Source organism: Stegostoma tigrinum, chromosome 18 (assembly GCF_030684315.1).
Source record: "Stegostoma tigrinum isolate sSteTig4 chromosome 18, sSteTig4.hap1, whole genome shotgun sequence".
NCBI lineage: Eukaryota > Metazoa > Chordata > Chondrichthyes > Orectolobiformes > Stegostomatidae > Stegostoma > Stegostoma tigrinum.
Window position 1 is genome coordinate 47,774,148 of NC_081371.1, and position 21,548 is coordinate 47,795,695.

Consider the following 21,548-nt stretch of genomic DNA (forward strand, 5'->3'; position numbering starts at 1 on the left):
GAGGTTATGTACTTTGGAAGGGAAAATAGAAGAGCTAAATATTATTTATTTGGGGATGCTCATGAATGAATCAGCTAATATCCTAATTCAGCAGGTATTAGGGAAGGCAAATGACTGTTGGTCTTTCCTTCAAAGGAAATGGAGCATAAAAATAGGGAAGTCTTACTGAAACTATACAAGGCACTGGTTGGACCATAGCTGGCTAATGTGGTGGCATTATTTAAGAAAGGCTGGAAGGAAAAGCAGGGGGAACTACAGACCAATGAGCTTAACATTAGTGGCAGGTGAATTGTTGGAAGGGATTCTGAGAATAGGATTTATATGCCTTTTGAAAGGCATGGATCGATTAGGGACAGTCCACATGGCTTTGTGCACAGGAAATCATGTCTCAATAACTTGACGGAGTTCGCTGAAATGACAAAGAAGGTGCAATGGTAGACATTGTCTATATAGACTTCAAAGTGTTTGACAAGGTTCACCTTGGTAGACTGGTTAGTAAGGTTAGGTCACATGGGATCCATGGGTAGCTAGCTAATTGGATACAAAATTGTCTTGAAGGTAGGAGACAAAGGGTAGTGGTAGAGGGTTGTTTTCTGGACTGGCAGCCTGTGACCAGTGGTGTACCACAACAATTGGTGCTGGGTTCTCCACTTTTCGTTATTTATATAAATAATTTGCATGTGAATATAGGCGGTATGGTTAGTAAGTTTGCAGACGACATCAAAATAGGAGTAGTGGGCAATGAAGAAAGAAGGTTTCCTCAGGCTACAATGGGACCTTGATCAGATGGGCCAATGGGCTGAGGAGAGGCAGATAGAGTTTAGATAAGTGAGAGATGTTGCATTTTGATAAGGCAAACCAGGGCAGGACATATACAGTTAATGGTAGGGCTGTGGAGAGTGTTGCTGAACAAAGACCTAGGGGTACAGGTGCACAGTTCTTGAAAGTGGAGTTATAGGTAGACAGGGTGGTGAAGGTAGCTTCACCTCACATGCTTGCCTTCATTGGTCCCTATCACATTGAGTTGGGATGGCATGTTGCGGCTGTACAAGACATTGGTGATGCATTTTTAGCATACTGCGCAATTTTTGTCGCTCTTCTATAGGAAAGATGTTGTTAACCTGAAAAGGGTGTAGAAAAGATTTACAAGGATGTTGCCAGGACTGGAGGGTTGAGCTATAGGGGGAGGCTGAATAGGCCAGGGATTTTTTTCCCTGGAGCAGAGACTCAGCGATGACCTTGTGGAGGTTTATACAATCATGAGGGGCATTAATCAGGTGATTAGCCAAGGTCTTTTTCCAAAGGTAAGGGTGTCCAAAACTAGACAGCATAAGTTTAAAATCTTTTCTTTCTCAACTTAAAAAGTACCTAAGGGGCAATTTTTCCATACAGAAGGTGATCTGTATATGGAATGCCAAAAGTAGTGGAGGAGGCTGGGACAATTACAACATTTAAAAAGGTCTCTGGATGGGTATATGAATAGGAAGTGTTGAGGGCTATGGGCCAAATATTGGCAAATGGGACTAGGTCAGATTGGGGTATCTACTTGGCACAGACAATTTGGACCAAAAGGTCTGTTTCCATGCTATATGACTCCATGGAGTAAGTACTATGAGCAGCTTTTGCACCATTATCTTGAGAAAGATATATTGGCAGAGAACAATTAGACCATAAGAAATAGGAACAGGAACAGGCCATTTGGCCCCTCTAGCCTGTGCTGTCATTCAATAAGATCATGGCTGCCCTGGCATTCCTCACTTCCACTTTTAAGCATTTCACCCTCGATTCCCCTATTGTGATTCCACTAGTTGATATGCCAGTAACTAGGGGTCACAATTTCAAGACTGGCAGAATGACAGCTAGGAATAAGATGAGAGAAACTTCTTTACGCAGAGTTGTTAGAATCTGGAATGCGCTGTCTGGGTGAGTGGTGGAAACAGATTTGAGAGAAAGTTTCAAAACAGAGCTGGATATGCATTTGAAAGGGATGAATTCAGAGGGCTACAGAGATTAGATTAGATTAGATTAGTGTGGAAACAGGCCCTTCGGCCCAACAAGTCCACACCACCCTTTGGAGCATCCCACCCCGACCCAACCCAATCCCCCTATAAGCCACACGCCCCTGAACGCTACGGACAATTTAGCATGGCCAATCCACCTAGCCTGCACATTTTTGGACTGAGAGCAGAAACCGGAGTACCCGGAGGAAACCCACACAGACACGGGGAGAATGTGCAAACTCCACACAGACGGTTACCAGAGGCTGGAATCGAACCCGGATCCCTGGCGCTGTGAGGCTGCAGTGCTAACTACTGAGCCACCATGCCACCACTTAGGGCTGGTAGCTCTTTGGGAACTAGTACAGACATGATGGTTCGAATGGCCTCCTTTTGTGCTGTAAATTTCTATATCTCTATGGATCAAGAACCTGACTCAGCTATAAATATACACAAGTACTCTGTCCCACAGCTCTCTATGGCAAGAAATTCCAAAGACACTCAACCAGAGATGAAATTACTCATCTCAACTTTAAATTGGTGCCCTTTTATTTGGGGCTATGCCCTCTGGTCCTAGACTCTCCCACAAGGGGAAATACCTTTGTGGCATTTGTCCTGTCAAGTCACTTAAGAATCCTGTATTTTCAATGAGATCACATTTCATTTTTCTAAACTCCAGCAAGTATACAAGTCGACCTTTGCTCATTAGACAAGCCCTTTGTACCAGGGATCATCCTAGTCAACCTTCTTTGAACTATCTCCAATGAAATTACATTTTTCCCTACATAAGGGTTCCAAAACTGCTCACTGTACTCCAGCTGTGCTCTCACCAGCACCTTGCACAGCTATAAATAAGACTTCCCTCCTCTAATGAAGGAGGCAATGGCCTAGTAGTATTATTGCTGGACTGTTAATCCAAGGAGCCTGGTAATGTTCTGGGGACTTGAGTTCAAATCCCACCATAGCAGATGGCAGAAATTGAATTCAATTTAGAAAAAAATCTTGAATTAAGAGTCTAATGATGACTATGACTTCATTGGTTTTTCTGACAAATGACAATCTGTTCACTAATATCCTTACCTATTTGGGCCTGTATGTGACTCCAGACCCATAGCAATGTGGCAGATTCTTAACTGCCTTCTGGGCAATTAAGGATGGGTAATAAGTCCTGACCTAGCCAGACATGCCCTCATTCCATGAATGAATCAAACTGAAACCATACTCTAATCTTTGCAAATACAGGGCAGAAACTTAAAAAGAAACTGAGAAACAAACCTGAACTCTAAACAAAGTATAAGTGGAGTGACGATCAGTAATTAGTATTTGATATACATTCACTGCAGAAAAGAGCAGTACTGGTCTGCAGTGAAAATTTGATAATGGGTTTTAGCTTGGTCATGATGTCCTTTATAAGAGACTGAACTTTATTTTCACTATATGTATTAAAGCATGGGCAAATAGGAATAATGTTCTGATCCTGTTTGTTCAGACGCTAATCTCCTACCACTGAGCTACTATTCCTTATCTCCATGTGCTGTGAAAACTGATTAGCAGAGGATAAACAGAATGGGAAAATTCACTCACCCTACAGTCTTATCCAGCTTCAATCTGCTGCCCTTACAAACATCTGCATATAGAGTACATTGTACTTGTCTCCAGGGGGCAGAGCCAGACAGAGTAGCTAAATAGGATCCATCAATCCATCAGTCCAACCGAGAGTTCTTATTTTCACTGTCATTTTTTTGTTCTCCACTCCTAAAAAGTGTCTGTCCCACAGGCAGGGCTTATTCTTCAGAACCACACCCAAGTGTCTATTATTCATTGGCAAATCTCTTAAGATCATTACTTGTGGTTATTTGGCTACAAAGAAACATTGTAGCTGGACTCATTCATTCTCTATTGATGTCTATAAATTCCAGGACGTTGCTATCTGTTGATCTTCACCACATGCAGTAACAAGAAGCCCGAGTCTTTCTACTACTCCCTAACCAAGAGCTGCTGTGGTCAGGCATCTAGTTAGAATCCACAGAAAAGTTCCGGCACAGAAAAATGTTCTGGGGACCTGAGTTCAAATCTCACCATAGCAGATGGCGGAAACTGAATTCAATTTCCATCGAGTTTGTGCCAGCTGCCAATTCTAAATCCACTTTCCAGCAGTTAGTCTGTAGCCTTGCAGGTTCAAGTTCTTCAGTTACAGACCCAGGTCCCTTTTAAATGATTTGAGGGTGTCACCCTTAATCACCAAGCCAGGCAACAAGTTCCAGATACCCACAACCCACTGCTTTTGGAGATTTCCACGTCTCCTTAATCCTTCTACAATCACCTTAACTCTGTGCTCCCTGACAAGTGGCCTCTCAACTAAAGGAAAAGACCGGTATTCCATGTCTACTCTATCAAAGCCCCTCATTTCGTCACCCTCTCAACCTCCTACGTTCTCGTTATCAGATTTCTTCAGAGCTGCAATATTCTTGTGAACACAGCAACTAAAGAAGGGTCTAAGCCCGAAACATCAGCCTTCCTGCTCGGCCTGCTGTGTTCATCCAACTCTACACTTTGTTATCTCTTAACTGAGAAAGAGTTTCATTTTGAAGAAGGAAAGTTGCTCATTACATGTATGATGAGAAAGATCTCTCAGGAATTTTAAATTCCTGGCAACATCAGAATTATTAATATGATACAAACATTCTTATGACACATACTGTAGCACCTGAACACTGACATGGAAAAATTCAACATTACCAGCTGCAGCACGAAAGCAAGAGAAGGATCCAGTGTTATTGAAGGTTTAATCCAATGCTTAATAAAGAACAAGGAACAAAGAAAATTACAGCATAGGATCAGGCCCTTTGGCCCTCCAAGCCTGCGCCGATCGAAATCCTCTGTCTAGCCTGTCATTTATTTCCTAACAGTCTGTGTCAATTTGCTCCCTGCCCATCCATGTACCTGTCCAAATATATCTTAAAAGATGCTAACGTGTCTGCGTCTACCACCTCCGCTGGCAACGCGTTCCAGGCACCCACCACCCTCTGTGTAATGAAAGGATAATTAGTGCAACTTCTAAATGGTTAGAGTCTGAGATACAGCAGATACTTAATTGTCAAATAATCAGGCCTCCTGTATCTATAAACTCAAGACAAGTCGTTGATATTCTAGGAATTAGGCAAATCTGAAGAGCTGTGCATTCTGACATATGGCTCACCCCACTGTCACATGCTGTAGTGTGTTGTCACTGACTCTGACGTAACAAGCAGGCTCGCTGAAATTCACCTGTCACTGGCTCGTTGCATTCTGTAATTTTCTTGCTGCACTGTCACTGACTTGCAGAGTTTCACTGCCTCAATCTTTTCTAAAGCTACCCTCCAAAGGTTCCCGTGGAAAATTTTTCCTTTCTAAAAAAAAACAGAAAAGCAGGAATGCAAAATCTACAAGGACAAAGTATTGCACAAACTAAAATGTATGGAACTGTCTCCATCTCTGAACATGTTCTTACTTTGGGAATTTGCTTTATCCTACTATTGTCAGGAGTGCACGTATATTCCCCCCCCCCCCCCCCCCCCCCGCCCAATTAAATGCTGCTGCTAGCACTGGCTTCTAAATAAGAAGGCAAGTCTGCTCAGGACTTCACCTATATTGCTCAAGACAGACAATTTAGCCTGAGTGGAAATGTCCTGACTTGGAAATATATCACTGATCCTTCACTGCAGCTGGATCAAAAACCCAGAATTCCCTCCCTAGCAGCATTGTGAGTCCATGTACAGTAGCAGTTCAAGAAGGTAGTTCATCACAACCACATTATCAAGGACAACCAGCAACAGACAACAAACGCTAGCCCAGCGAGGGACACCCATGCCAGAAAAAAAATTGCTGCAGATTCTGGGTTTGACTGTGCTTACTACAGACTAGTTTCAAACACATAATACTCCGCGGTTTGAAAGGTTAATTGAAACTTCCAAAAGGAACTAAGTTACAGTGATAGGCCAGCCTCCCATAGTGCATAACAGATAGGTGTAACACTGTGAAATGAGAACTGCAACATCACTGAGCTCAGTACGTCCAGAATAACAAACACAGCAGATTGGTTAAACACCAGGTGGATACTGCACCATTCAGTGATGCAGTGGGACTCTGTTAGTGCTCCTCTCACCTTATGTCCCTTCTCACCCACCCTGGATCATAAAAAGGTATTGGCAGAATCATATTGGCTTGGAATTTGCAGGCAAGTTGCCTGGATACACTAGATCTCCACAGCTCAAGGCTCACAGAGGGGTTTGGAGGTCTCATACTGGGCAAATCTGGTGTATACCAGATACAAAGCAATCATTTCCTGCCACCAGACTGTCAGGAATGGGGACCAAAACACTTTCCATTCACTTCATGTGCATCCTATTACACAATAAGCTGTACATCTTATTAAGGCACAGGCTGGAATCTGTTCAGTCCACTGAACAAAATGGTTCACACAGCTGCTCATTTGCTGTTCTGGAGCAGGGGTAATACTGATGTAACAGAGCAGGCTAACTCGAAACTGCGGGAAACAAACAACAGCTACATCCTACAGAATCTCATCAAGCAGCTTTGAACATTCAGATATGTCAAAATCCAAGTAACTTGTGGAATTAATGGGGTGATTTAGCTGGAGGCTAACAGATGGGTTTAGTGGACAAATTGCATCCTGTCAAGACAACAGCCTGTAATTACTTTTTCTGGGGATCAGACCCAAAAATTGTGAATAAAAGGAATTGCTTTGAAGCTGATTTAAAATTTCACAAATGAGGAATAAGCTAATCTTCCGGCGATTTTCCAGAACTCCGGGGGAAAAAAAGAAATCAAGATAGTCAAGTTAGACAGAAGATGGTTAACTCTGCATAACAAATTACAATCACCTTCATTAGCTCTGACATCACATTGCAATTCCCTTACATCATGTATTAACAATTCTATTTGTTCACGGAAATATGCAGCAATTCCTCGCAGGTACCCAGCTCAAAAAAAATACTTTACAGTTGTTTACAATGCAGTCTATGTCTGTTACCTGAATTGCTCACTCTCAGGGAATTGTTTACCGGATACAAGCTATAGCATTGCTCACAGATTTCTTGAGTCATACAAAATCTCCATTGCCAATCCAAGTCATTGTTTCTAGCCAATGCTAACAAGGGAAGGAACTATGCAACAAAGCACATAACAAACGCAAAGACTAAATAATTTAAACAGTATAATTCTTGGAACATAGGCAGCTTTGGCATTATTGCCCTTCCCCAATTCCTTTAAAGTGATATCAGTGGGCTCTCTTGGATGGCTTTGATACAATCAAGTGCTTTGCCAGTCCATTGCACAGGGCAGTTTGGAGAGAATTGTTCATATAGGAATTGAATTAGGTTAAGCTCCATACTGCGCAGGGACTATATGCACACTGAGCCTAAAACACCAGCAGGGTACAATTTAACATTTAGGGCAAGAAAGTATTTATTTTAAGAAGGGCCTTTTACTTGGTCTTAAATGCCTGCTCTTGCACCTAGACACACTGCAGCTCATATACATTGATCACCCACATACACTTCAAATGTTGCATAAAGAACAGTGCATAACAAGAGCCTGCCAATAGCATGGAAAAGCACCTTTAAATACTCAAACATTACCTGTAGATGTACCATGTCTGATATTCAGTCAAAGCTCCACCTCAGTCTAGCAGTGGAACCAGAAGCAACATTAAAATTAGGGTTATACTGGAATGAGTTTCCACTACAGTGTAGTGATGGTAAGCTGTTGGAATGCTGATGTACAAAATAAATGCTTCTAGGAATTTAGTTTGCTGATCCCTATTCTTTATGGTACATGGCATCTTTTATTAACTTGGCACCAAACATTAACAGGCAAACCAGAACACACAAAAGTGCATCTCATGCACAGCGATGAGAAATCCACAAAGAAATTGAACTGACTTTGTATTCTCATCGCTGCAGAAACAGAGCTTCAATAAGAGTTGTCTGCATTTTAATTATTCAGCATTTATATCTCACCACTTTACAGATCAAACTGGCCTTTCTCGTAAGTATATTTACTTTTTCTAAATAGTACAGGATTATTTTTAATTTTCTAAATGAATGTTTACTCTCTATTTATAAGCAGTTACTGGATTGTTTAAATCAGTAGAGTGGAGCCAGAGCCAGAGTATACACTGTGGCAAACATCTGAGTGTTAAAGAGAACATCCTTGTGTGCAGTAACAAATCTGCAGGATTGAGAACTGAAATGATTTTGCTGCAGCAGCAGCTGGAAGAGGAAAATGATTCAAAGAGACAAAGTGATATGATTGCTGTTTTTAGGACTCACAGGGACTGGTAATGTCATGCAGTTGTTCTACTCGGTCTAGAAAAGACCATAAGATATAGGAACAGAATTAGGGCATTCAACCCATTGAGTCTGTTCCACCATTTGATCACAACTGAAATGTTTCCCAACCCCATTCTCCTGCCTTCTCCCCGTTACACTTGATCCCCTTACCAATCAAGAACCTATCTATCTATCTCTGTCTTAAATATACTCAATGACTTGGCCTCCAGAGACTTGTGTGGCAATGTGTTCCACAGGCCCACCACTTTCCAGCTGAAGAAATTCCTCCCCATCTCAGTTCTAAAGGGTCATTCCTTCACTGAGGTTGTCCCCTCAGGTCCTAGTCTCTCCTACTAGGTAAAACATTTTCTCCACATCCACTCTATGCAGGTCTTTCGGTATTCTATAAGTTTCAATCCTAGATCCTCCTTCTAATCAAAAGGGGCAGAGGACATGGCCTGTACTTGAAGTGGGACTGGGGCAGAGAGGGGAATTCAAAACTAATCCGTGAAACACTACTTCAGTGATCCAGTGATAAGTGTATGGAATAGACTCTGCGAGGGACAAGTACATGTTAAAAAGATTAAATTTTGGTCACCAAACCTGCGTAAACAGCCAGTGCCAACACACGTAAATTCTCCCCTTCAGTCAAACTTCACTACAATGTTGAAACTATCAGAATAATATGCACCATTTACTGAAGGAAGTCAGAGAATTCCATAAAACATGCTTAGAATGCTTCTTTTACACTGACTGGTGCGCTGCATTCATCATTTAAACCTTACAGTGCAATCCCAGGAAGTGAAATGGCTGAGGATGTTTCTGTTTCCATAGAGAGGGATCAGCCAACATTATTCAACATTCCTCAAGTAACTGATAAATGACGCTTCAATATTATGTTGCTGGTGCCAAAGGCTCTGCTGTATGTGGACTGGAGTTTAAGGCTAGGCAAGATGTACCCACTTCAAACAGGCTATGGAATGGACTGCCCAGGGAGCAGCAGTGACACTTGAAAGGGAGAATTCAGATATTTGAGGGAATGAAGGGATTTTGTTTGAAATCAGTCAGTGGGGACTGTGGAGTCCTCAACAATTGCAAACTCTCCTTTGCAAACTGATTTAAATGCATAATCAGGTGCATTTAAATTCCAGGAATTTACGCTAATACCGTTCTAGGAATAATGCATAAATGGAAATCGAGATCTGATGGGGAAACAATCACAAAATTGTTACAAACACAGGAGGATGCCATTTGTGCTACCATGGACAATAAATGCTGGTCAGCTAGCAACACCCAAGTCTCATGAGTGATTAACAATGTACATACTAACTCTCCAAATCAGCAATTTACAGTACCATTCTCTGACCTTCTCCTCATAATACTGCATTTCTTCCAATTCAGTGAACAGTCAAAATCATTTTGAATGCTTCAACTGAACCTGCTTCCAACACATTCTTAGGCAGTGCATTCCAGACCCTAATCGCAGAGAGGAGACGACTGCCCCTCAGCATTTTTGCTTCTTTTATCAATTACTTTAAATCTGCACAGTCTTATTCTTGATCCTGTCATGAGGGAACAGTTTCTCCCTATCTACTCTGCCCAGATCTGTCAGCATTTTGAATACCTCTATCAGATCTCCTCTCAGCCTTTTTTTATCCAAGGAAAACAACCTTTATTTAACTTACCTTCAAAAACTTAAATTTCTCATTCCATTCTCATGAATCTTTTCTTCACTCCAATATCTTCACATCTTTCCTCAAGTACGGTTCCCAAAACTGAACACAATATCCCAGCTGAAGTCAAACTAGTGTGTCATACAAATTCAACTAAACCTCCTTGCTCCTTGGACTCAATGCCTCCATTAAGAAACTCTAAGATGCTGTTTACTTTCTAACTGCTCTCCTTTATTCTGAATTATTTTTGAACTTATCCACTCAGGTCCCTCTGCTCCTGAATCCCCTCGAGTTGCTGTGTTAACAAAGTGCTGGATTGAAGAAATCTTTGTCCCAAAATCTACTTTAGAAAGATAGTGAATATAAATTTTCCCAGTCTCTATTTACACAGAACATTCATTCTTAGAATGAGGGAAGTTAACAAGAATGCAGAGGAAGAGACAGCGTTTGCAAAATGCCCCATCAACCAGGCCTGCTTCTTCCACTTTACTTTCAAGTCGCGTGCATCTGGAACATAATGGACCTGATTTTCTCCAGAGAAACTTTCACAAGCAGGAACCACATCCTTTCATTTCTTCATTCCATGAAATTATAAGGTCCTTGGGGACACCAACAGAATAATTCACAGTGAAACATTCTAAAACCGTTACACAGTTTACACGGCCTTGCGAACAGTGCAAGAGTTGTTCAGAAAACTATTTGAGATTTTATTTCGGTATTTTTAATACACCTAACAAGCTGTTTAGTGTTTTGGTCTGATTAAACATTCTTTTAAATATTGCCCTGTCACCAGCACCAGTCAATGCTCTTGTTGCCCGCCCAGTGGGAAGATTAAAATTCCAAAACCCCAACAAATTCCTGCTGGGTAGCAGCTTGCTCGGTTAATTCAGATGGCAGTCAGGACTCACATGAATGACTTTATTAAACCAGAAATGCTGTTACAACAATCCTACAGTAAGATTGTTATGGTGAACAGCATTTTAATCCAGATATTAATTAATTGAGTTTATATTCTTCCAGATGCTGTGGTGGAATTTAAACTCAAGTTCTCTCAACATTAATCCAGTCCTCTGGATTACCAGTCAAGTATCATCATTACACTGATGTTTCCAATTATACGCATCAGGCAAAAAGGAAGACTTAAATCTCTTCTCTCAAAAGGAGAAGGCTGAGGGTGGGTTACCTAACACAGGTCTTTAAAATTACAGAGAGCTTGAATAGGCACAGAGAGGGTGGCTTCCAATGATGAATAAAAGCAAATAATAATAGGCCATGAATATGATAGTCACCAATAAAATAATTAGGATTTCAAAAGAAACTTCTTTATCTGAGAAGTGGTGAGAATGTGCAAGTTGCTACCAGTGTGAATAGTATCAGTGTGTTTAGGAGAATGCCAGATAAGGATAAAAAAAGAGAAGGAAACCTTCAAATGGGCTGATTCACAAGTCCTGCAATATACACCTGACGTTACACAAATATACATCTCTTAGAAATGTATTTAACAATCAGAAACTGGTCCTGTTAACAACATGCCTTCGCTGTGGGTCTCTTCATTGCCTTTCATTTAGTAGATTCTAGATGCAGCCCAAGGTTGTGAAATGAAGGCAATTAGAACAAACAGTATACTGTTAGATTAGACAATATTTATTTCTAATCCTTGTCAATTCAAATGCATCCCTTGTTTCAGGGAGAAATGATCATTCTGAGAGTCATGCTGTTGATCGGAGTTATTGATTCTCTCTACCATCAGCTGTTTGCAGCAGCAACTGGTTACCACACTAGTCTCCATGATCAATCTGCCTTCTCTGCAGCCAGGACCAGCAGCATGATGGGATGTTTCCAGAATGCAGTTACATTTGACAAACTTTTGGTTAACATTGGGAATGACTTCCGGCCAGACACAGGCAGGCTTATTTGCAGAATCCCTGGGGCTTATTATTTCTCATTCACCGTTGGAAAGTATCCAAAGAAAATACTCTCGGTCATGCTGATGAAGAACAGGTACGAGGTTCAAGCAATAGCCTTCGATGATCATCGGCAAAAGAATCGCAAAGTACAGAGCCAGAGCTTGATGCTGAGATTGAAAACAGGTGATACTGTCTGGTTGTTACTGCATGGTAACTCCAAGTATGCTCTATACAGTAACACAGGACCATACACAACCTTCACTGGCTACCTGGTCTATCCTGAATTTCCACCCAGTTGGATAGGCAACAGTCTGCCTTCACTCAGTGTCACGTCCAACTGCTCTCACTCCATTGCTAAACCGAAAAGAAACCAGTCGACTTTGAGCCGCCTCACAGCACCTCAGCCAAAGGACAACATTCGTTCTGCATTTTCCGCAGCCAGAACCAAGTCACTGCTTGGGGAGAACGTGCAGAACCTGCCATATGCAGCAGTAACATTTGACACAGAGTACATCAACATCGGTGAACATTTTGACAAGCTGAGCGGCTTCTTCACATGCCAGATCCCAGGTGCATACTATTTCTCCTTCAACGTTGGGAAACATCCCTGGAAGGCCATCTCGGTCAAGCTGATGAAGAATCTCAGTGAGGTGCAGGCCATGATTTTCAACGAAGATTACACTCAGCACAGGGAGATGCAAAGCCAGAGTGTCATGCTCCAGCTGGGCGCAGGGGACAAAGTGTGGCTGTACAGCCAGCAGCACCCACGCTTTGGTTTGTACAGCAACCATGGCAAGTACATCACCTTCACTGGATTCCTCATTTATCCAGACACAAACACCTAAAGAGCCGTGGGTCTACATGACTGTGCTAAATTGTTCAGTGATTGCAGAAGTTCTGCTTTAATTCCAAATGTCTACAGCAGTCAGCATGGCTGAATTTTACCATAAAAAGTATCTTTCATTGCAGCTTTATACCTAACTACAGGTGCTAGTTTAGAAACCAAGAAAATTTGAACCATACAACAGTGCAGCATAGAAGGTCATTCAGCTCATTAGAATTGCATCAACACCTTTAAGGAGCAATTCAGTTACCTCCAAACCTCTCTATAAACCCCTGCAATATTTTCTCCTTTCAGCATTTATCAGTTCCCTTTAATAAGTCAATGTGAATCTCGATCCACCACCATATCAAGCAGTGAAGTCCAAATCCTAACCGTGCATTAAGTTAAAGCAAAGTTTTTCTTCATGTCACTTCCGGTTCTTTCGCCAGTCATATTAAATCTGTGTCCACCAGCTATCAGCCCATCAGTAACAATTTCTACAGAATAAAAGCAAAACACTACAGATGCTGGAGATCTGAAATAAAAACAGAAAGCGCTGGAGAAAGTCAGAAGATCTCAATGTATTTGTGGAGAAGCAGCTAATACTTTGAATTCAATTACTCTTCTGCAGAACACTGTATTAAAAACAATGTGTTCTTATTTACTCGATCCAAACCCTTCGTGAATTTGAAAACATTATCAAATCTCCTTCCTCGCTGTTTTTAGGCTTCTAAATGGACATCTCAAATTTTAAATTTAATGCTGACCTCGTTCTTTGGTGTACCTTCTCTTCAGCTGTAACATTGTAATCTTCACTTTGTTCTATTAGCCTAATGCACTTTGTATGGTATGATCTGCCTGTACGACACACAAAACAAAAAACTTATCACCGTACTTAGGTACATGCGACAATAATAAATCAAATCAAACCTTAACCTTCTCTGCTGAGAGAACGACTGGGGCTTCTTCAGTTTCTCCCTAGAACAAATAACGCTGATCCACAGAGCCAATTTAAGAAATTTCCTCTGCACCGTCTCCAAGGCCTTCTCATCCTTTCTAATGTTTACTACCCTGAAATGAACACAACACTCCAGGTGGAGTACTAAACCAGCACGTCATATAAACTTAGCATAAACTTCTGGTGCTGGTACTTAACGCTTGAATTTATTGTAATGTATTCAAATCTTTGATTTTTCTTTGACTTTTCATTATTGGAAATGGTACAGTATCATTGGGATCAAACAAATCAGAGATTACACCCACCTGTTAAGACAAATCAGGCAAACTAAAAACTGCTGGGATTTGATTGAGAGATTCAGCATTCACAGCTACTCAACTTTACAACTTGGATGAGGGATGTGAAAGCATGGTAGCTAAATTCACATCCCACACAACAACAGGTAGCAAGCTATGTTGTAATGGAGACATAAGGAGGTTGCAGACGCATATAGGTAGGTTAAATGGGAGGGCAAAATATGGCAGGTTAAGTATAAGGGAAAACGTGAAGCTGAATACTTTGGCAGGAAGAATGAAAAAGCAGACTATTACTCTAACAGATTAATGACTACACAATTCCAAAGTGCAGAAGTTTACAATTTAGAATGCAGGTACAGCACACAAACTGGAAGACTAGTGGGATGCTATCCTTTATTACAAGAGGAACTGAAAATAACCTTACATTTACGACGCTTCAATTATACACAGCATTGGTGAGATGACATCTCAAATACAATGCAATGCACAGTTTTTCTCTCATTATTTAAGGATATAAATGCATCAGAGGTGGCTCAGCAGGAGTTTACTAGATTGACAACTGGAATTACAGCTTATCTTTGAGGATAGGTTGGATAAACTGAATTTATTTTCACCTAGAAGGGTAAGGGATGATTTCACTGACGTGTACAAGATCCTGAACGGTTTTGGTCAGGTGGATGTGGAAAACATTTCCCCTTGTGGGTGAGTCCAGAATCAGGGATGATTGCTTTAATAGGGGTCACCCATTTAGGGAAGAAATAAGGAGTTTATTTTCCCTGTCAGAGGACTGAGACACTTTGGAACTATTGGCTTCAGAAGGCTGTGAAAGGAAGGTCACTGATTATTTTTAAGGTAGGAGTGGACAGGTTCTTGTTAGGCAAGGGAATCACTGGTGATCAGGGTACATTTGCAGATGGAATTTTAAGCACAAACACAGCACACATGATTTTCTGAATGGTGCAGCAGGCTTGATGGACCGAATGGATTCCTTTTGGTCCTCTCTCAATTCAGACACTACAGCCTTCTGATTGTAAAGCAGCCTATGGCACTTCACTGGAACATTAAACAAAATTTTATGTTTAGTCATGTGATATTTGGACAGTTGGCCACAAGCTTGGTCAGGGTGGTAGGTATTGTAGACAGTTTGAGGAGGAAGGAGACGTAGAGAGGTGAAGTTCAGAGAGGACATCACTGAGTGCAGAGTCCAGGTGGTTAAAAGCATCACCTTAAAAGAGGGAGCAAAGAAAAAGGAGGGTAAAAGAGAGCTGTACTTGTCAGGGCAGAGTCGCGTACAGAGGTGCATTGTAAAGCTAATCAGGTGGGTTAAGTTAATAGAAAATAGCTACACAGATCACAGCTGAGAAACTTGGGTTTACAAGCTGGCTAGTTAGAGAATCATCAACTTTGGGATTCTGGGTTTAAATAACAATAGTAATATAAGGATTGTTTCAGCTTACCTTGTCTGTATGTGACAAGAGATTCGTCAGAGGTTTCTTCTGCAACATATCCCAGAGAATCACTGATTTATCAGCAGATGCACTAGCCAGAACAGACCTACAGTATGACAAAAGAAATCATAGTGGCAGCCTCATAGCCAGATCCCTATCCTTCAGGAAATCAGCAAAACATGATGCTGTACTGAATTATCCTCCATATTTGCACTGCATCATGTTTGCTTCATTAAAGTACTTAGAGCAAGAACAAAAGCCAGGAACAACCATCTGTCCTGGAACTGTAATCACTATAACACAAGGTGCTCTATCATTTGTAAATTTCTTCACTACGTATTAGCTACTAACACGAAATTGCACACTTCCTCACTGGATACTAGCAGTAAACCGTCCAGTTCCTCCTGTCCCACTGGTTAACAACACCAAAACAAATATTGTCTTGCTCCCTGCTGGTTACTAGTATTAAATGACACAGACAAGAAAATTAATATAAGCCAAACAGCACCATCTTCTGGCAGCTACTCAGATGAGCGTTTTTACAGTTAATTCCCCTGAACCATTAACCAGCCAATGTTTAATTACACAGACCTAAATTTGTGGGAGAATTAGTACAAGTACAGGAATTCACTAGCGTTCACTGATAATTTGTGAAATTAAGTAATAAAACATGCACTTACATTATAATTTAAAATAACAACTCATTTTTCTCATCAAATACTGACACCTTGTGGTAAAACAGAAAGCACTGCGTATTACTTTATCAAATATACAAAATATTACATTCAGCACTTAATGGAAGGAGGTGCAAACTTCCATTATTCTTTTTCTCCACATTACAATTTGAATATTCATACAAAGGAAATGATAATGTGGCACTGTAGATATTACCTGACGTTTTTGTTCCAAGATAAATCAAGAACTGCATCCGTGTGTCCCTCCTCCCCAATCTCTGCACTCTGAAGTAACAAATTAACAACAAATGAGAAATTTCAGGCTTACATCCGACCAATTGATTCCACAGAGAGGCTAACAGAAAAACAAGTTTCAAGCAATGTAGACAGGCTTTCAGCCCACAAGTACAACAGTACACACACACACACACACACACACACACACACACACACACACACACACACACACACACACAGTCTGACTGTGGTGAAACACCCATTGTCAGAGAACATCAGAATGACCATCAACCATAGAACAGCGAGGTGGCAGGGCTAATTCTTCAATCGTTGATCCCCAGATGAGCAATAGTTGGCTTGTGCCCAGGCTGGCAGATGAAGACGGATGAAAAATGACAGGAAGGGTCCACTCTCTTTCATCATCATTTATGTATAATGCGATGTTGAGAATCAGACAAATTTCAATGACAAACAGGCTGGACTTTCAGTTGGGCCAGATGTGTACTCAGACTGGAGAGACAGATCAGTCATTGATCACTCCGTCTGACTAGTGCTAACCAGTAGCAGCATGGAGCGAATATTCATGTAAGCCACCTACAGTGTAGTAACTACACAGGCTCGATACCTTTTTGCCCTGCTTCTTCTTCTTCTTTGTCTTCTTGTTCCCCAGACTGAAAACTGGTTCTAGGCAATCGACTGCATCCAGATCCCACACATCAATCACAGGAGTCATGTTACCCACAGCAGCATAATTCCCTACGAGGAGAAAACTCTAATCAGGGATGGAGGGGAAAAAGGGATGGAACATCTGCCTTGGGCACAGAAGATACAACATTCATCAAAACAGGTTTTAAGTGGTTAGAGACTGTCCAACACACACGGCCAGGCTCTGGGAGTGGACAACAGCTTCAAGAGACAAAGCTCTAATCAGTTTTTACCTTATTATCGAGGGTCTCGCAGCCAATAGCCCGAACTTTTGAGCACTACAACCAGTATCAAAATGACAACTACTAGGTGAAAATTTCCTTGAATAGTATTCTTTTCCAAACTGACCTGTTAGTTTTTCTGGGTTTGGATCAAAGTTAAGCCATTCAGCACACAATGGATAAGCAGGAAGCAGAAAGTCATGATGAACATAGAGAGATTGCTCTTCCTGGTTGTGAACTGCAAATGACAATACATTGAGAATGTGTCAAAGTGTGCAAAACAGGTCTTACACATGACACAATGCAGCACCAATAACCAAAACAACATTCAACATGGATTAGCAGAATACTGGAAACACATCCAGCCTAATTAAAAGGCAACATTTTTATTTGTATAACACCTTTCATGAACTCAGAACAAAAAAGTATTTTATAGCCAATGCAGTACTTTTGAAGTATAGACATTATTGTGATGTAGTGCAGTAGTCAATTGGTGTGCAGTAAGATCTCAGAACCAAAACCATGATAATGTCCAGATAATCTACAACTAGAACCTGTGACAGTGGGATGTCTAAATTAAAAAGGTTCTTTACTGGCAATCTCACCATAAATCTCTAGGCTGCAGCAATCCCTTTCAGCTTTCCCCACAATTATCAGATTGTCAGTGGGCTTGATTTTGAAATCTTCATCTTCATAGTGATCCTACAACAGAAAATGCGGCTTTAAATTTCAAGTTACTGAAACATTGTTTCTTGAAAGTAGAAGCACAGCACTTGACATTTATACATCTAGTAATCATTAAAATTTCTGTAACAATGTTCGATAACAAAACAAGTCACAGGAAGGGAGAGTGGACAACAATGAGTCTGATAAGCTTCACACTCCAACTTACTGTATTTTTGAGGGTGACATATGGATCATCTTCATTGCTAGCGTAGACTGAGAGTCCTCCCAAACTGTCGCCAAGATTCACACCACCTACATGGAACATCAAGGGTCATCATTTAAAGCTCTATAAAATAAGGAGCCTCAGTTAATTGTTCCAGGGATGTTTACTGCTTAAACATTAATTAATTAAGTGGCATCTAACTAAGGGCTGGACAAAATGTGTTACAAACAATGAGTCACACTGTCTATTAGCTGCAAATGCTGCAAAGAGATCATGTGTACATGGTTCATCCAACATCATTCTGAGGTGTCAGAAAACAGCAGCCAATTTCACAGACGCTGTATTCTGGTGGTCTGGGACTTTGAGGCCTGAATCATATCCCACACTCATTGCAGGTGACTAGGGATGACAGTAGAAGAGGAATTTGGTTGTCAGACACAGGTCTTTGCAGGATGGATACAGCAGCGAGGCCTGACCAATGACACTGTTCCTGGGGCCACCCATGGATGTTTACGAAGGGGATGGCGGAGCATGGGCCTATACAGGTGAAAGGATGGCCACCAAGGGGCAAGCGATTAGACAGAAGTTGTCTGACAGGTCAGAATTAGAGCAGCACAGATATCTCATAGCGTTGCTGAAGGTGGGTGAAATGACAGAGATAAAGGAGGGACAAGATCTTGGAGAGGATGAGCAAACAAAAAGAATTTGTTCAGATCTATTTTGCAAAAGTGGCACTATTAAGAAATAAGTTGATCTTGAATAGGTCAAGATGAAAGCATCAAAAGCTTAGTAGCAAAACTCACCTGCATGAAATGGGAATTTTATGGAGGCAGGAGTGATTGACTCAATTCAAGAGTTGAAATGATAAACAACATCATTGTGGTTTTACCACATGACAGAGCCTTCATTGGCATTAAGTCCTTCTATGACACTCACTTTCCTCCTCATCATATTGATCAAGGTCATATTCTGCCAGGCTGTCATTGTCTTCTTGCTCTTCTCCTTCCTCTGGGGTCCTGGAATCACCCAAGGTAGGAATGTCTGTTGCATCCATCATCAACTCCTCATTCTGTCCTTCCTCTGCCGGTTCTTCATCTTCCTTCTGACCACTGGAAACAAACATAATACTTAGCATATTTAACCGTTGAAAAGCCTCGGACATTCTGCCACTTGCCATTTTTCGGCTGCCACACCAATATTATTCTTCCTTTCTTTAATTAAGGGATGCTATGTGCAGAAGGGGGAAGACGTGCAACTTACTCAAATTCTTCTCTTGCATCGAGGATTAATTGCTGCAACTCCTCCTTACTCAGAATCACCTAGAAACAAAAATTGACTGAAATTATTAACACTGGAAAAGTAACTTGCCCGGATATCAAGACTCCACAGCTGGAAGAAAGCCAAACATTTGTGCATTTCAATGCATTCTGAAAACTGAAACTAGCCGTTTCCCAAGAAGTCTCCAGCAACAGGTTCTAGGATTGAGTGCTCCAATAACACTTGGGAGGTGTTATAATCCAGCAGATGGTACAACTGGCCAAATTGAATCCCAGAAATACTCCTGGCCTGACAGATTATTTCTTTTATTTCTTTATTTGACATGATAGTTACTCACAGGCATATTCGTAGAAAGCTGATTTTCTTCTACAAGATAATCATAGTATATGAAAATAATTTTTTATAAAGTTGTCTAACTATAGAGGACAGTGAAAGAAAAGTAGCAAATTATTTCCCAACGCTACCCATTACAAAGATTCCAGTCCAGACAAATCGGTCTTCACTGACTGAAAGTTCCTTTAGTAGACTCTTCAGACAATTCAAGAAGAGCTCTCTAACTGTGAAACAAGCCTTCCATAAGTTCGAGAGCTAAAATTTTCCTGTTCCCCCGGCCCCCTCTCGCCCGAATCCTGACCCTTTCTGGGGTTTCCTTCGCCACACCGCGGGGGACCCAGCTAACACAAGGCCTGAGGCTGCTCATGACGCTCAGAGGGATGATAACGGGAGCAGCTGGTTTTGTCGGCCGATGCCAGCCCTCCACAGCCGCGGCCTCTTCACTTCACACCGTGTTCCGTTGCCGGCGTCCGGACTAGGAGGGACTTCCGCTAGCTCACATCCGAGTGAAGCCCCACCCTCTCCTGAGCTGTCATCACCCTCCCCGACACAAACCTGTTACAACGACCCCGCCCCCTTACGGTGGTCCCGCCCAATCACGCTGGTCCCGCCCCTTCGAAGTGACCCCGCCCCTTACTGGGCGTGGTCGATGATGTCTAGTGCCAGTGTGTTCATTCCTGGTTTGCGGAGCCTGTTCACCATCTACAAGGCACTATTAGGAGTGTGATGGAATACTCCTCACTTGCCTGGATAAGTGCAGCCCCAGCAAAACTCAAGAGGCTTGACACCATCCAGGACAAAGCAGCCTGCTTGGTACCAAATCCACAATCCCTCCCTCCACCACTGATGCTCAGCAGCAGCAATGTGTCCTATCCAAAAGATGCACTGCAGAAACTTACCAAGGTTCCATCAACATCTTAACCTGAAACCTTTACCATTTAGAAACATAAGCACAAGGGAATCCCACGCCCTGGAAGTTCCCTTCTATGCCACACACCATGCTAACTTGGAACTATATCACTATTACAGCTTTGTCAATAGGCCCTGAAACTTTTCTCCCTAACATTACCGCGATCATACCGAAACCATGTGAACTGCAGCTAAGCCAGTATTTATTTGCATCCATAACTGCCCTTGAGAAGGTGATAGTAAGCCACCAAGTCAGGAAAATGTGTGGTTCAGAAGGGAACCTGCAGGTGATGGTGTTCTGATTTATTGGATGCCATGTTCTTCTATGTGATAAAGTTCATGGGTCTGGAAGGCTATTTCTAAGGAACCCTAATAGGTTGTTGCTATGCATCTTGTAAATGATGCAAACTACTGCCACTGTTGGTGAAGACAGCAGATGTTTAATGTAGTAGATGATACGTCAATAAAGCAGGATTATTTGTCCCGTCAAACTTCTTGAATAGTGTCAGAGCTGTATTCATCCGTGCAAGTGGAGACTAGTCTGTTACACTCCTAATATGTGCCTTGTGGATGGTGGAGAGGCTTCGGGAAGTCAGAAAATGAGCTAATCACTGCAGAATTCCCAGACTCTGACCTGCCCTTGCTGCCACAATATTTGCATGGCTGGTTCATTTCAGTTATTGGTTAATGGTAATACCCCAGGATATACAGGGTATCCAGGAATGGTAAGGCCATTGAATATCAAATGGCATTGGTTGGGTTCTCTCACTGGAGATGGTCATTACCTGGCACTTTTGCAGTGAGAATTCTACTTGTCATTTCTCAACCCAAAACCAGGTCTTGCTGTATTTAGAAATGGTGTTCTTCA

The 21,548-nt window shown here is 41.7% G+C and overlaps 2 protein-coding genes across 4 annotated transcripts in view; one reads left to right on the forward strand and one right to left on the reverse strand.

Annotated features, from left to right (window-relative positions):
* pwp1 (PWP1 homolog, endonuclein) overlaps nucleotides 1–20,274 on the reverse strand; it is a 34,331-nt gene extending 14,057 nt beyond the window's left edge. Inside the window, exons 1-9 of one of the 3 annotated variants that reach the window (XM_048549596.2) lie at nucleotides 20,073–20,274; nucleotides 19,421–19,479; nucleotides 19,097–19,269; nucleotides 18,164–18,249; nucleotides 17,877–17,973; nucleotides 17,399–17,509; nucleotides 16,971–17,101; nucleotides 16,326–16,393; nucleotides 15,444–15,540 (exon numbers count right to left, since the gene is read on the reverse strand). In XM_048549596.2, coding sequence (XP_048405553.1) covers nucleotides 15,444–15,540; nucleotides 16,326–16,393; nucleotides 16,971–17,101; nucleotides 17,399–17,509; nucleotides 17,877–17,973; nucleotides 18,164–18,249; nucleotides 19,097–19,269; nucleotides 19,421–19,479; nucleotides 20,073–20,138 — 888 coding nt within the window. In that variant the 5' untranslated portion in view covers nucleotides 20,139–20,274. Of the gene's footprint in view, nucleotides 1–15,443; nucleotides 15,541–16,325; nucleotides 16,394–16,970; nucleotides 17,102–17,398; nucleotides 17,510–17,876; nucleotides 17,974–18,163; nucleotides 18,250–19,096; nucleotides 19,270–19,420; nucleotides 19,480–19,775; nucleotides 20,041–20,072 lie in introns of those variants that run through there. The other 2 variants (XM_059652249.1, XM_048549598.2) reach the window with 2 other exon arrangements.
* c1qtnf13 (C1q and TNF related 13) lies at nucleotides 11,714–12,760 on the forward strand. Its single transcript, XM_059652620.1, has one exon. It carries the CDS (start codon nucleotides 11,714–11,716, stop codon nucleotides 12,752–12,754), a length of 1,041 nt encoding a protein of 346 aa, XP_059508603.1. The 3' UTR covers nucleotides 12,755–12,760.
* Nucleotides 20,275–21,548: the final 1,274 nt, after the last annotated feature.